Below are 13,733 nucleotides of genomic sequence, written 5' to 3'. Positions count from 1 at the left end.
GGAATTAGGGGGGTACCCCTTGACTTATTTAAAAGCTACCTAAGTAATAGAACCCAGTCTTTCACCAGACCATTAACGATCATTCTAGTGTCACAGATAGTGTCACACATATTCTCTGGGGTGAGGCAGCTAATGTCGGAAAAATTCTATTACTCCATAAAAAAGTACTGAGAATTATGACTGGTTCAAACTACTATGCGCAATGTCATCCTCTTTTAAAATCACAACAGATTATGACAGTGTTTAGTTTGTATGTTAGGCTCCTTCTGATAAAAGTAAAAAACGAGTTGCATACTTTGAAGTGTAGATCAGAAATGCATAGGCACGGCACTAGACAGGGTAATTATTTGAATGTTCCCTACGTAAAATTGAGAGAGTTGCAGTGTCAATCTGACGTCCCATCAATAAAAGCTTTCAATAGATTACCGTTGTGTTCCAGGAATCTGAGTATATCTGTTTTCAAAACAATTGTGAAAAGGATGCTTTTGGAGAACTCACTGTACAGTGTTGGAGAGTTCATTGATCTCCCTTGTGATATTGTAAATAGTTTCTTCCAAGCTGACTGGCAAATTTATATGATGATTAGAATTGTTATGTTATATTGATTAATGTTTAAAAGTGTGTTGGAACCTGTATTTTTTATATTGAGATGTTTATATGTGACATGGCCCACTGTACTATTTCAAGTATTTATCAGCTAATAAATATATTTCTATTTCTATCTTCTTTCTATCTCCTTTTGATCAGGGAATTAATTTAATAAAATATTATATATTAATTTAATGGGAAAGTTTTATTAAAAAAAACATTAATGCTATTAGACTATAAATAATAACAATAAAAGAAAAAGTTTGACATAAAATAAATAGTTCTCAAGTGGGCAGCCGTTCGCGCCAAAAGTGTTATTTTGTGAAGTGTTATTTTAATGATAGCATTTTGCCAATGAAAAATTTCCCATGGCTTACAAATGATGATAATTTGATAATGATAATTTATTTGAGATACATATGAGAGCACAAGGATAATATCCCATAATTGCTCTCTTAACACATAATACAAGTGAAACAATTTAAAAATGAATATTTAATACAAATATTGAAAGAAATGAAAAGTTTATGAAATTTTTACGAAAAGTCTTTCTGAAAAATATACATAACAGAAAATTTAAACACAATTTTTGATAGCAGAAAAAATAAACACAGCAAATAATAAAATGAAAATATGAAAATGAAATGAAATGAAAAAAAAAGTCTCTATGATTAAACAGAAGTCATTCTAGGAAGAGAGAGAAAAAAATAGTAACAAGAGGAAATAATTAAACACACAACTTAAGGAGTAGTAAAAAGCAAAGAGATCACTGTCACAGAAGACTTTCTCCAATCAAACTCCAACCATCAACGAGGGATTGACCTCAGCAACCCACTCCTCACCTCTCTCTCTGACCCAGCAAGCTGAACATTCAAACTCAATTTGTTCATCAATCTCTGCACTCTTATGAAAGGTGAAAAAAAATGGTGCACCGTTCTGCACCTTGGAGCCGCAAACAAGTTAGCATTCCGCCTATTGAATGCTGGAACACTGATATTCAGCATTGCAAGCAAGGTAGGAGAATTTACAGCACCATCCAACAATGCCCAAACAAACAAGACAGATGTTTTATCTCGACGCTGACGTAGAGACTCCAATAGGAAAAGATCCCTCAATCGCTGAGTCGGGAACCCCAGGGGACACGACCCACCAAACCTTCTGAAGTATAAGAACCTCATCAGCTTGTTCTGTACCCTTTCAATGACCCGAATGTTTTGGTCTGAGTGAGGACTCCAAACCATGGATCCATACTCCAAAGTGCTTCTTACCAAGGCATAATAGACACTCAGTATTGCCACAACATTGCTGAAGTCAGCTGCATTTCTCAGGACAAACCCCAGTAATCTGTTAGCCTTGGAAGACACAAATTCAATGTGAGAGGAGAAAGTAAGTGAACTATCAAATATGATTCCCAGGTCCTTGCAAGTGTTGACTCTGTTAAGAACCGCTTCACCAATCCTGTACGTGTAAGCAGAAGGACATCGTTTTCTAGAGTAGGTGATACACTTACATTTAGAAAAATTAATTTCCAAGCTATTAGCATGACACCATGCAACTATGCAATCAATATCCAACTGTAATTGACAGCTATCATCCTGGCTACCAACCTCTCGGAATATCTTCATGTCATCAGCAAAAATCAGACACTTAGATGACAACTGTAGTGGAAGTTCATTGATTACCAGCAAGAAAAGGAGCGGTCCTAAGTTACTTCCCTGAGGAACCCCAGAGGTGCTGTAGTAATGGGGGGAATCCATCCCCTTGACAGTCACTATATTTGGCCTGTAGAGTAAATATGATCTGAACAAATCGACCAGAGAATCACTGAAGCCAAGACTAGAGAGGCGATACAGCAACACACTATGGCTTACTCGATCGAATGCCTTTGCAAAGTCGGTATAAACCACATCAACCTCTCCACCTGAGTCCAACACACTCGAAACAAACATTGTAAATTCGAGAAGATTAGTCAGCACAGACCTACCCCTTAAAAAACCATGTTGACAGTCAGAAATCATAGGAGTTACATGCCAAAACATCTTATTATATAGTATCTTTTCAAATATCTTAGAAAATACAGAAAGTAAACAGATTGGACGATAATTCTCTATTAGAGTCCTTTTCCCAGATTTGAAAATAGGGATAATCTTGGAGATTTTCCATTCACTGGGGAAAACACCCTTACAAAGAGATAAATCAAGCAGATACTTGAGGGGGGCCACCAAGAGCTCGCTGCAACCCTTGATAATGAAAGCTGGTATACCATCAGGACCCGGAGCTACTCTCGGCTTGAGGCTCTTGATTGCTTGACGTATGTCATCCTCAGATACTGAAGAAATATTCAGAGCACTATTGGAGCCCTCACCATAAAGTCCATTGTCCTCATCCATCTTGTAACAAGCCGTAATTGGGGTATAGACAGACTTGAAAAACTTTGCAAAACCAGAAGGAATTTCCGAGCCAGTAAACTCTTCATCTTTGAAAAGCATGGTCTCACAAAAGTCTCCCGAGCCTCGCTTATTATTAATAAATTTCCAGAATTCTTTGGAATCGTGACTGACATTGGACTGGACTCTATCAACATAACTCTTATAAGCTGTTGAAATTAAAATTTTCAGTTCTCTACGTAAGGCGACATATTGATTGTTATGGAAACTGGAGTAATTCTTCTTTCGAGCGCACCTATTCTTTCTTTTGAGCTTTTGAATAATCTCTGCAGTAAACCATGAGGGGTATTTGGATGTTTCATTTGTTAGTGTCTTCCTAGGTATAGTGGCCTCAAAACACCTGAATATCTCACCATAGAAAAAGTTGACAGCATCATCAACATTTCTCAGCAGATACAAACCACTCCAATCTACATCTCGCAACATCACATAAAGTGATAAATAGTCAGCCCTTCTGAAATCAAAAATAGAACGCGTTCCGGATTGCAAACGTGGCTCCCTAGGAGAATCAATAATCAGTTCCATGCACAAAGCAGGATGGTGATCTCGATCCTCAGGTACCAAGGGCACAGGGTCATGGGCAACCTCCACAACGGGCAGGCTACATAGAATCAGATCGAGAGTACGATTGTTGGCATTTTGAACACAATTGAAAAGATGCAAGTTATAAAAACTAGAGAGTTCACCAAGTCTTCTAGCGGCCACCGAACCTGACCTGAGCTCAAAATTGTTATCAGAGATCTCAGGTAAGTTGAAGTCACCCAAAATAAACAACCTCTCTTTAACTGAATGACATTGACTTTCCAGGCAATCACAATAGATGTCATAATCATTAGCATTTGCAGAAATGTAGAAATACACAAGGTTAAGATAGACAGGGCCCTCCTGCGACATAACTCTAATCATTAAGCTCTCAAATCTCCCATCAGTGAGCAATAAGTTGATACCAACACACTCATCAGACTGGATATTTTTCCGAACCGCTATAATAAGACCACCACCCCGACAAGAATCACTATTTTCACGATCTCTTCTATAAACAACATATCTTCGATCAAAGAGTTCACTGCTGGAGAAGCCAGAGTTAAGCCACGTTTCAGTCAACAATATCACATCATAATTCGATGCAGCAATTGACCTCGAAAAGATGTGAGTCTTTGTCCTCAGACCTCTAACGTTCTGGTAATAGACAGTTAAACCATTCATCGTAGACCGTGACATGACTGAAGCTAATTGTTGCTAAGAGAAATAGGCCACCACTTTCAAACAAAGACGAAAATACAAACAGCAAAAAGAAAAAAAAAAAGAAAGAATGAAAAGTAAGACTATTCACTACAAAAATACTTGAAAAATGAAAAACAATGACTATCGTATAATAAAGAAACAGTGTAAAATAAAAAAATATATAAAGAAATAAACTCATAATAGTTAACCTAAACCAGCCGCGATCAGGAAACAATAAGTCAATTGATAAGGTTAATTTGAACCATACAAATATAATACCCACATTCAGAGAGTGTAAATCCCATTCACACATCACTCAACAATCAACTTGCATTAACAATCATCATAAACATCATAATCATTATCATCAACGTAACTGTAGAGCTACAACGTAAACAAAAACGTTTCAGCTGACAGAAAAATACACTATCAACCAACTCGAAACGGACAGTACCTATCGAGAATGGTTTATCAAAGTACCACCATCGATCCAAGCAACAAAGGCAGTAAAACCAGCTATGGATAGCATTGCGATACCAAGCCGAGATCTGTGAACTTGCCCCACTGCCTTATCACAAGAACAGATAAGCACAATCTCTAGATCGACGTGCACTTCAACTAATCTACAGTGATTGGCAATGAAAGCCAGTTTTCACAGAACAGCTGACCCGAGATGACATCAACAATACAACTATGACTATATACTATCACAACATAACAAAGAATGATGTTAATGAGAAGGAACGAGAAAGAAAAATGAGTGAATGAAAAGAGGAAAAAACAAATCAAAAACTATACAAGGTAGGTAAGCAAAGTCCAATAAGTATTAGAATAGTAGGTACTCATAAGTCAATTATCATGATAAGGTTTCACTTTATTCATTTCGCCCTAGTCCACTCACTGATAAGTTCTGCAGATCGTCCTCTGAGTTGATAACAATAGCTCTGTCCCCCTCCCTGAATCTAATCCTCACTCTCCCCGCAAAATCCGTCCAAACAAATTTGTAACTGCCTTTAAAAGAAAGCAAGTGTTAGGTTATACGACTTGTCCTTTTGGCTGAATAGTTTTTGAGTGGTAGAGTGTTAGAATAAAGTTGAATGTAATTATAATAAAGGATGATAATAAGTAAATTAAGCCTCTTTTAAAGGCAGATAAGGGATTTATGATTGACCAGAAATTAATTTGTTTATGACTTATGCTGAAGGAAACCTACATTACAATAATTTGGTAAGATCGATCTAATTCGCTATTTCAATGATAAGAATCATGTATTTAGTCTATTCTAAGGTCATATTTTGTTTTATAATTATTTTTGTTGTACAAGAAATATCTGTGACAATATTGAAAAAGCTTGAAATTAATTTTATAATGTTTTGTTTTTTAATTCCTATGAATGCCACAGGATGGGTTCTAGGAAGAAATATAATATGATATCAGAAAAACTTGTCTTCTTTTATATTAAATCTCACACTGTGTTTCCTAACAAATACAAGTGTGGTATGCCTCATCTTTAGGCAACAGTGGGTAGAAAGTAGTGCTGTAGAGAAGAAAATCTCAAACAAAATAGGAGCACCGCAGTGTGTAACTGGCTTAAGGTGTTGCACCCTTCAGTCTGCTAGCGATACCCGGTAGTGGGTTCGGATCCCGCCAGAAGGCATGGACGATTGATCATCTTACCAAAACACCCACGCACTTGATTCCATTTCCCACGCACAATAAAAAAATGTTTTTACAGAGCTTGGTGAAACTGGGCATTAGTGAGTATCTAGGACTCACAAGGAAGCAGTGTTTCAAGTTCATTTCAATCCATGCAGTTAGTTCGTCAGAAACAATAATTGTGATCAGTGTGTTTGCGCGAGTGAGTTCTTATTGTAAGGTATTTTGAAAATAATGTTTATCGCAAGACTTTTATTCACATCAACGCTTATGACATCATCCTTACATTTATCGCTTTAGTTTCAATTCAGCTCTTTTTGAACGAGCGTTAGCGAGTTTTCACTTTTGACTCAAGACCAAAATCGTTGTACTTATGTATATTATGTTTGTTTGTCAGTATGTTTTGCAATAACTTTTAAACGTTTTGAACAGCTTCGAATTCTGAACACATATTCTTCAAACCTTTTAACAGATAAGAAAAAATATGTTGTGATTTAGTCAGCTGGATTTTCAATCGCATGCAATTTCGACAATTTTTCAAGGTTGTGAGATAAATTTTGTAGGGAATTTTGCAAGCTTAAATTTTGTATAGAATAGTAATGTCCGTAAGACGAATAGTTTTGGAGATCTATAAGCGAGAAACCAAAAAATGGTACCTGAGAACCACCCCCACCACCTTAGCACAGGGGGTAGAGGAGGGGACTTTTGATATGTTCACCTCCATACTACCCCAAACAGAACTGCGGGGTCAAAAATCGTCTTCCTGACTTTTCCTTCTATACCATTTTTTGAGCATTGATTGCCTGTACTAGTTAGTATTATTAGTTTAGGGATTTTGAATTTTGATTCTGAATTATTTACCCATTTACGGAGTAACTATAAAGCTCTTAGGACTCACATAGGCCTACAGGCATGTGAAAATCATGCAGGTGAAACAGCTTATTAGGTATCTCTTTTCAAAATATAATTTTGCAGTATGTTTAATTGGGGATCATATTCTAATTAAAAAACTACTTTTCATCTTGAATCCACCATACTGATTCTAGTTTAGATTTTAATTGATTTTAACTAGATTGAAATATAATAATTGTCACATCCAAATCACTTTACGTGGAAAATTATAATCATAATCAAAATCGACAGATATTTTTTCAACTCCAAGCTACATTGTTGATATCAACCTTTTCGAGAACTGATGGATAGGAAACGATCATATCCGTTACAGGGGCTCAGCATAGGTCCAAAATTTCTTATAGAAAGAGCTCTAAAAGTATGCCAGCGATAAGACCGAAATCGGCGTTTTCCAGTGTTCTATTGCGCGGTCTCAGTCAACTTGTAATTGATTCGAGATTAAAAGTCTGTATATCAGTATTTCACGGGAGCAAGCAAGCTCAAACAAAGATTGCAGGCGAGCGAAGTGAGCCTGCCGGCTTGTCATTATATATATATATATATATATATATATATATATATATATATATATATATATGTAGTTTTTGTGTCACAGATGAATAGGCTATAAGACAATTCATCACATGTTAAAAGGCAATAGAACGAAAGTACCGAGTGTATTCAGTAAAGCAATTTTTGATCATCGAGCACAATCAATGAACACCAGAATTGACCAAAGTTTTTCCCAAAGTATTCAAATCAAATCAAACTGTTTATTCCTCAAAAACAAAAAACACAATACATGTTATAGCAGCAATAAAACTCAGAATATACACAGAATTATAACATGACTATGAGCCTAGTAGCCCATGTTGGTATTATAATGTATATAAAATAAAATTTCTAAAAATACATGACCATGATTAACAAAACTGTCACTGTTAAATTAATAAACATTGATAACTATTATAGCTGTTAACACAAATAACTGTTGAATAGGAGGAAGGTCCCCGCATGGGCTACATGGGCTGTGCCTGTGCGCGGGGACCGAGTTGCATTGGATTTTGATCATGTACTGCACCGTGTAATAGTTGATTATTATTTTTAAGAAGAAAAATAAACATACACATTTATGTTCACATATGCATGTATAGACCTACACATACAAATGCATACCGTACATACATAGAGAGAGAGAGAGAGAGAGAGAGAGAGAGAGAGAGAGAAAAAAAAATATAAGGATGATGAGGAAATTAATATAGAATAGGATCTAAAATCTGAAGAGAAGATATAATATTATAGAACTGAGAATACAAAGATAAAAATAAGATTGGAGATCATTGAAGATAATATATCAGAAGGGAGGAGAAACTGTGAAATGTATTTTTAAATATAAGTGGTGTGGGCTGACTTCAACATATTTTTAGAAGATTCTCTACCAGTTTGAATTAGCCATGAGGTAAGCATTCTTTTGTAGATATTTGTGCTTGGTAAAACTGTACGCAAATCTGTTGGGATATTCTGGTAGATAATATGGATAAGATGGTGGGGGTTGGATGCTGATGCAGATCTAATGATAGGGGGGACAGTTATGCCGACATTAATTCTATATCTAGTTGGATAAACATGGTTCACAGGTTGCAACATATTGAAATTTCTTTTAAAACCAAACTAAAGTAGGTTCTTGATAAAAAGTTGTCTCAGGTCCAGCACTTTAAATGAATTGAACAATGCTTCTGTGGGGTAACGGATCGGAACACAAAGAGCTGCCTTGATAATGGCCTTCTTGGTTATTTCCAAATACTTAACTGATGCATTTGTGGAACCTCCCCAGACTATAATGCCAAATTGAAGGATGCATTGTACAAATGCATAATACACCATTTTCAAATGTCCATGGTTGAGGATTTTGGACAACACAGTGAACACATAAATAAACTTCCTCAGCCTACCATTGATGCATGCAGTGTGAGCCGACCAGGAGAGCCGGTTATCAAAAACAACACCCAAATACTAGTATTTATCGACCAGCTCAACAACTGGACACTGGCAGCCCTCTGCAACAACACATGTATTGGAATGCAAGTGCAGCACCCTGCCATGAACATCACCTTGAGTCCGCAGGGCTAGCACCATGTATTTAGTTTTACCAACATTCACAGACAACTTATTGTGGTCAAACCATTGCTTGACTTTCTTAAGCCCCTGGGCAGCCACACTGTAGAAATCCGCCCATGTAGGTCCCTCAAACAGTAGGGCAGTGTCATCAGCATACAAGAACATCTGTCCATTCTGGAGGTTTACTCTTCCGAGATTATTCTGATAGATCAGGAAGAGGAGAGGTCCCAGAGTGCTGCCTTGAATTACTCCATAATCTATGCGTCTGACATCGCTCTCAACTCCATTCACTGATTCCGTTTGAAATCTGTCAGAGAGGTAACTCCTGAACCAGCTCAAGGCATTTCCATTAACCCCAATACACTCAAGCTTGTTCAGGAGGATGCTCCTATCCAAGGAATCAAAGGCTTTGGCAAGATCAATAAAAACTAATAGAGCCCTTTTACTACGATCAGTTAACCGGTGAACCTGGTCTGCGAGACCAGGAATCTCCTGGTCTGAGATTTTGATTGGTTGCCTTTCAGGGATTTGATGTGCTCTGGCAATTTATTGAAAAATATGACACCTTAATAATAAATTAATCATTCTCTGTTAGTTTCTTATTTACCCTTATCATGTGATAAAATTTAGAGTTTCTACTGTTCTTGCTATGATCTGAACAAAGCTCAGGCTAGAGCTACCAGTGGACTGTAATTTACTATTCAATTTATCAAATAGAAACGAGGAGCAAAATTTAATCTTCAATTTGAGCCAGGTTATTGGTACAGCTAAACTCTGCATTAATGAACAATAAAAAGAGCAAAAACTCACCAGATTTAATCCAATTTTGTCTACTTGCCCTTCGAAGCCTTTATTAGGTGTTTTGGTCAGATTCAGGGGTGGAAAGAAATCTGGGAAAAAGATAGGTTTTCGCTTCCAGGCTGGTTTTCCGTGTTCAACTTGCAGGCTCCGTATACTGTACTATATTCCGAACGAAGCTCAAACTGGATTCTTTATAAATTCAAAACTGATGCAAATTAATTCAATTTAACACTATTTACGATGTTATATTTATAATCCACACACACGACACTTAAACAATCAATTACTAGAAATTTCCGATGGAAATTACATTACAAAATATGAACTCGGTCTTCACAACAAGACAAGACAAAACGAACAAGGACGACTGAACAAGAACGACTGACGAAACTAAAAACTTCCAGAATGCCAAGCAAGCAGGACGGTTTGCGCATGCGCAAACACAGCTGCTATTCGCAGAACCAGTCTGGCATTTGGCGCTACAATTTGAATGCTCTGGCCGAAACATGCTATGTATGTCACTTGAAGCAGTCAATTTATGTGAATTTTTGTGGATGAAGATTATGGTTTTATATATGTAGAGAGCATAAACTGTCAATATTTTATAGTTTTGAAACGTAGTTCTACAAGAGTCTCTATATCCTAGTCTAAAAATATATCTCAATATTCTTTTTTGAACGGGAAAAGGTCTATTCATGTATTTATTGGCAGCTCCTCCCCATATTATACCATAGGCTAGATGAGAGTAGCTTACATGATTCCATAATAAATCAGAAGAAGCCGATCTTCAGTTAAATATTTGGAAAGCCTTTTGAGAATGTAGGAATTTCTATTTATTTTATTTGTGATGTAATTGATATGATCTTCCTGGGTCAGTTTTTCAACAATGTGAATACCAAGAAAATTCAACTTTTTCCTTACTTCTAGTGGTTCATATCTACGAGAGCAGTTTGGATCCAGTGAAAATTGATGTAAAAATCTGGTGTGGCGCACTCACACAACTTTTCTTTGCTGTTATGAAAATTATTGATCACCCGACGCTAGTGTTCACGCGCATCTCAGGTCTATTATCCAAAGATCTGAGCCAGCTGGTGACAGGACAATAACGCTGGAGACACACGAGGTCTGCTATCTCTTCATAGTGAATGATTTAATAGAATCAACAGTTGCCAACAGTTTGCAATTGAATAATAACATTTTCTTGAATTTCAAGCTTATTTTCAATTTTAGGTGAACATTTTACTGAACATTAATTGTAAGATTTTCATTCTCAATCTCTTCCACTTATTTTGTGTTTAAATTGTATCTGAAGCCTGATGATTGGGAATCTTAAATCAAACTTTGCATAGATGGGCCGGAGCTCTTGAAATTTCTACAGATGTGGGACTTGTGGCAGTTGATAGAGCTTATCGATGACTATTTTAGGTATAAATTTGATCGTGAAAAACCCTGTTTTTGACAACATTTCGCCATTTTAGCCGCCATCATAAATTGCAGTTGATCGAAATTGTTCGAGTCGGATCCTTATTGTTTGAGGACCTTGTTATAGCCTACACTGTATCTTATAATATTCAACGTGACATTTGCCGCTTGTGTTATATGGTAATTTTCAATGAAAAAGAAATTAGACCTTTACCTTCGATCTTGTTATGGGTGAATCGAGCATCTGCACTAGATGCAACGCCAACTCTTTCACGATGGAACTCAGCCGGAATATTCTTGCACTTCATTCTATAAAGAAGAATAATTCAAGTTTAGAAGTTGTTAATCAGTTGGTTTCTACAATTGTTCACTAAAGGCGTAATCCCTTAGCGATGAGTTGTTGGGAATAGCACTTTGGGAAGTAAATTGAAATAAAATGATTTTATATACCGTACACAATTTAACTTAGGCTATGCGTTAAATAATATCAAAATCAAATCATTTATTGTCACACAACATTAAAATGTTACAACAACATCATTAATAACACAGAAACATCAGTTTAAAAATCTATTACAAAGAGTATTCAACTTTCATTGACCAATACTTTTTTAAATATTTACAGTAACTATTGAAGCTCATTCTTTTGATATTTTCAGGCAAAGAGTTATAAAGTTTTATTGACATGTATTGCCAGTTTTTTTGGGAACTTGTAAACTGGCAATACTCGACTCTTATATTATTCCTATTTCTAGTGTTATGTTGGTGTATACTAGAGTTAACATCATATTGATTTTCAGTTTTCTTCACTGAAATCAAGCATGACAATACATACAAAGATGGCAGAGTTAATAGTCCGAGTTCAATAAATAATGATTTGCATGGACTACGAGGAGCCTTGTGGCAATTTATTCTCACTGCTTTCTTTTGACATTTAAACAAGATGTCTGTAGTTGAGCCATTTCCCCACAGCTGGATTCCATATAACAAAAGGCTATGAATAAGGGCAAACTAAACACTCATTAAAACAGACATATCTACAATATTACATAATCTACGTAAAAGGAAGATGCCCTTGTTGATTTTTTTATAAATTAGTTAGCCTATATGACATTTCCAAGTCAGGTTAGTATCAATTCTCACGCCAAGAAACTTAGGCTTAATTGAGTTTATGTCATTAATTTTTCTGTCAAAGCTCAAAGTTATATCCTCTGTTTTTGTGGAATTAATGCTCAGATTGTTTGCTGCACACCAATCTTCAATTTTAGAGGTATTATTCAATGTGTTAGAATACAAATGATCCTTATTCTTATTAGCCACTTTCAAACCTAAGTCATCTGCAAACAAATACGAAGCACTATCGTCATTACATGAATCAATAATATTAGGCAAATCATTAATATAAACAATGAATAACAGTGGACCAAGAATGAAACCTTGTGGCACACCGTATTTGACTATTCCACCTCTATAATACTCGCCATTTATTTAAAACATACTGTATGGTACTCTATTTGTGAGATAGGAATAAATAGGGTCAACAGCCAATTGATTCAACCCGTAATAAGATAGTTTATGACATAATATAGTATGAGTAATATAATAAACAACAATTTTGGTGTAGTGCACTATATTTATGGGCTTCTGACAATTAAGTTAGTTAGGTTTGGTATGGGTTGTGTAGGTTTTAAATCCATACAGTACCGTACTGATCAATGTTTATCACAAAAGTCGATGTAGCCTATATTATTATTTTACTCCCACAGGTTGCAGTGTATGAGCTTTTATAGAAGTGACGTGAATTTTAAATTAGTATGAACAAACCAGATGATATTTTAATGATCTTTCCAAGCGATCAATTGATTACGGTACTGTAGATTCATACATTTGGAAAAAGGTGTACCGTATTTTATTGCCATTTGAAAAGATATTCATCTGAAAAAGAACTACCTATTTAAATCATGAAGATTTATTGACAGACACCCATATAGGGCACTTTTTTTAGAAATTTCAAGCAATAGGAAGTTTATAATTGAGCAGGATATAGGCCTAGTTTACTAAAGCACAGTTCTAAGTAGAATTTAGTTTATGTTACTCTTTATGCTCAAGTTACCTACTCGTGTAAAAATATTTGTTGTATGGAGTTGACTTGACTTGAATATCATATCAATTGTTTGTTTTATTCTGATTTGTATATTCAGATTAATGATTTAGTGTATAAATTAAAATGGACATACCTAACCAACATAATATTTGGACAATTCAAGAGAGAATTAGGAAATTGAAGAAGTTTTAGGCAATAGCCTGTTTTTTCTCCACCAACTATTGTATTGTTTGTTCTATCCAATAAATGAATAAAAGTTTTAAATAGATTAGCATCCTTGCACTCCAATCCTAACCTACAAATTTGACTAACCTTTCATTTACTTTAAATGGTTTTTGTATATTATTATAAAAAATCACATTATTTCTATTCTTTACTTTTACTACTCTATTGAAATATTTTGTCTTCTGAATAAATGATACATTTTATGGCCAACATTGGAGTCTTTCACCAAATCTCTATAGGTTACGTGATTTCAATAG

General features: G+C 35.6%; 1 protein-coding gene across 9 annotated transcripts in view; it reads right to left on the bottom strand.

Moving 5' to 3' along the window:
* Positions 1-13,733, bottom strand: part of LOC111051939 — a 35,689-nt gene that overhangs the window by 21,151 nt on the left and 805 nt on the right. For 7 of the 9 annotated variants that reach the window (XR_005573391.1, XR_005573390.1, XR_005573389.1 and 4 more), the window contains exon 2: positions 11,362-11,456. Coding sequence is in view for 3 of the 9 variants with exons in the window: in XM_039443331.1 (XP_039299265.1) it covers positions 11,362-11,391 (30 nt within the window). In the remaining 6 variants the exon portion in view is untranslated. Of the gene's footprint in view, positions 1-11,361; positions 11,457-13,563; positions 13,720-13,733 lie in introns of those variants that run through there. The other 2 variants (XR_005573393.1, XM_039443333.1) reach the window with 1 other exon arrangement.

Source organism: Nilaparvata lugens, chromosome X, assembly GCF_014356525.2.
Source record: "Nilaparvata lugens isolate BPH chromosome X, ASM1435652v1, whole genome shotgun sequence".
Taxonomy (NCBI): domain Eukaryota; kingdom Metazoa; phylum Arthropoda; class Insecta; order Hemiptera; family Delphacidae; genus Nilaparvata; species Nilaparvata lugens.
The sequence above is the reverse complement of the archived record's forward strand: the minus strand, read 5'-3'. Positions and strand labels throughout refer to the sequence as shown.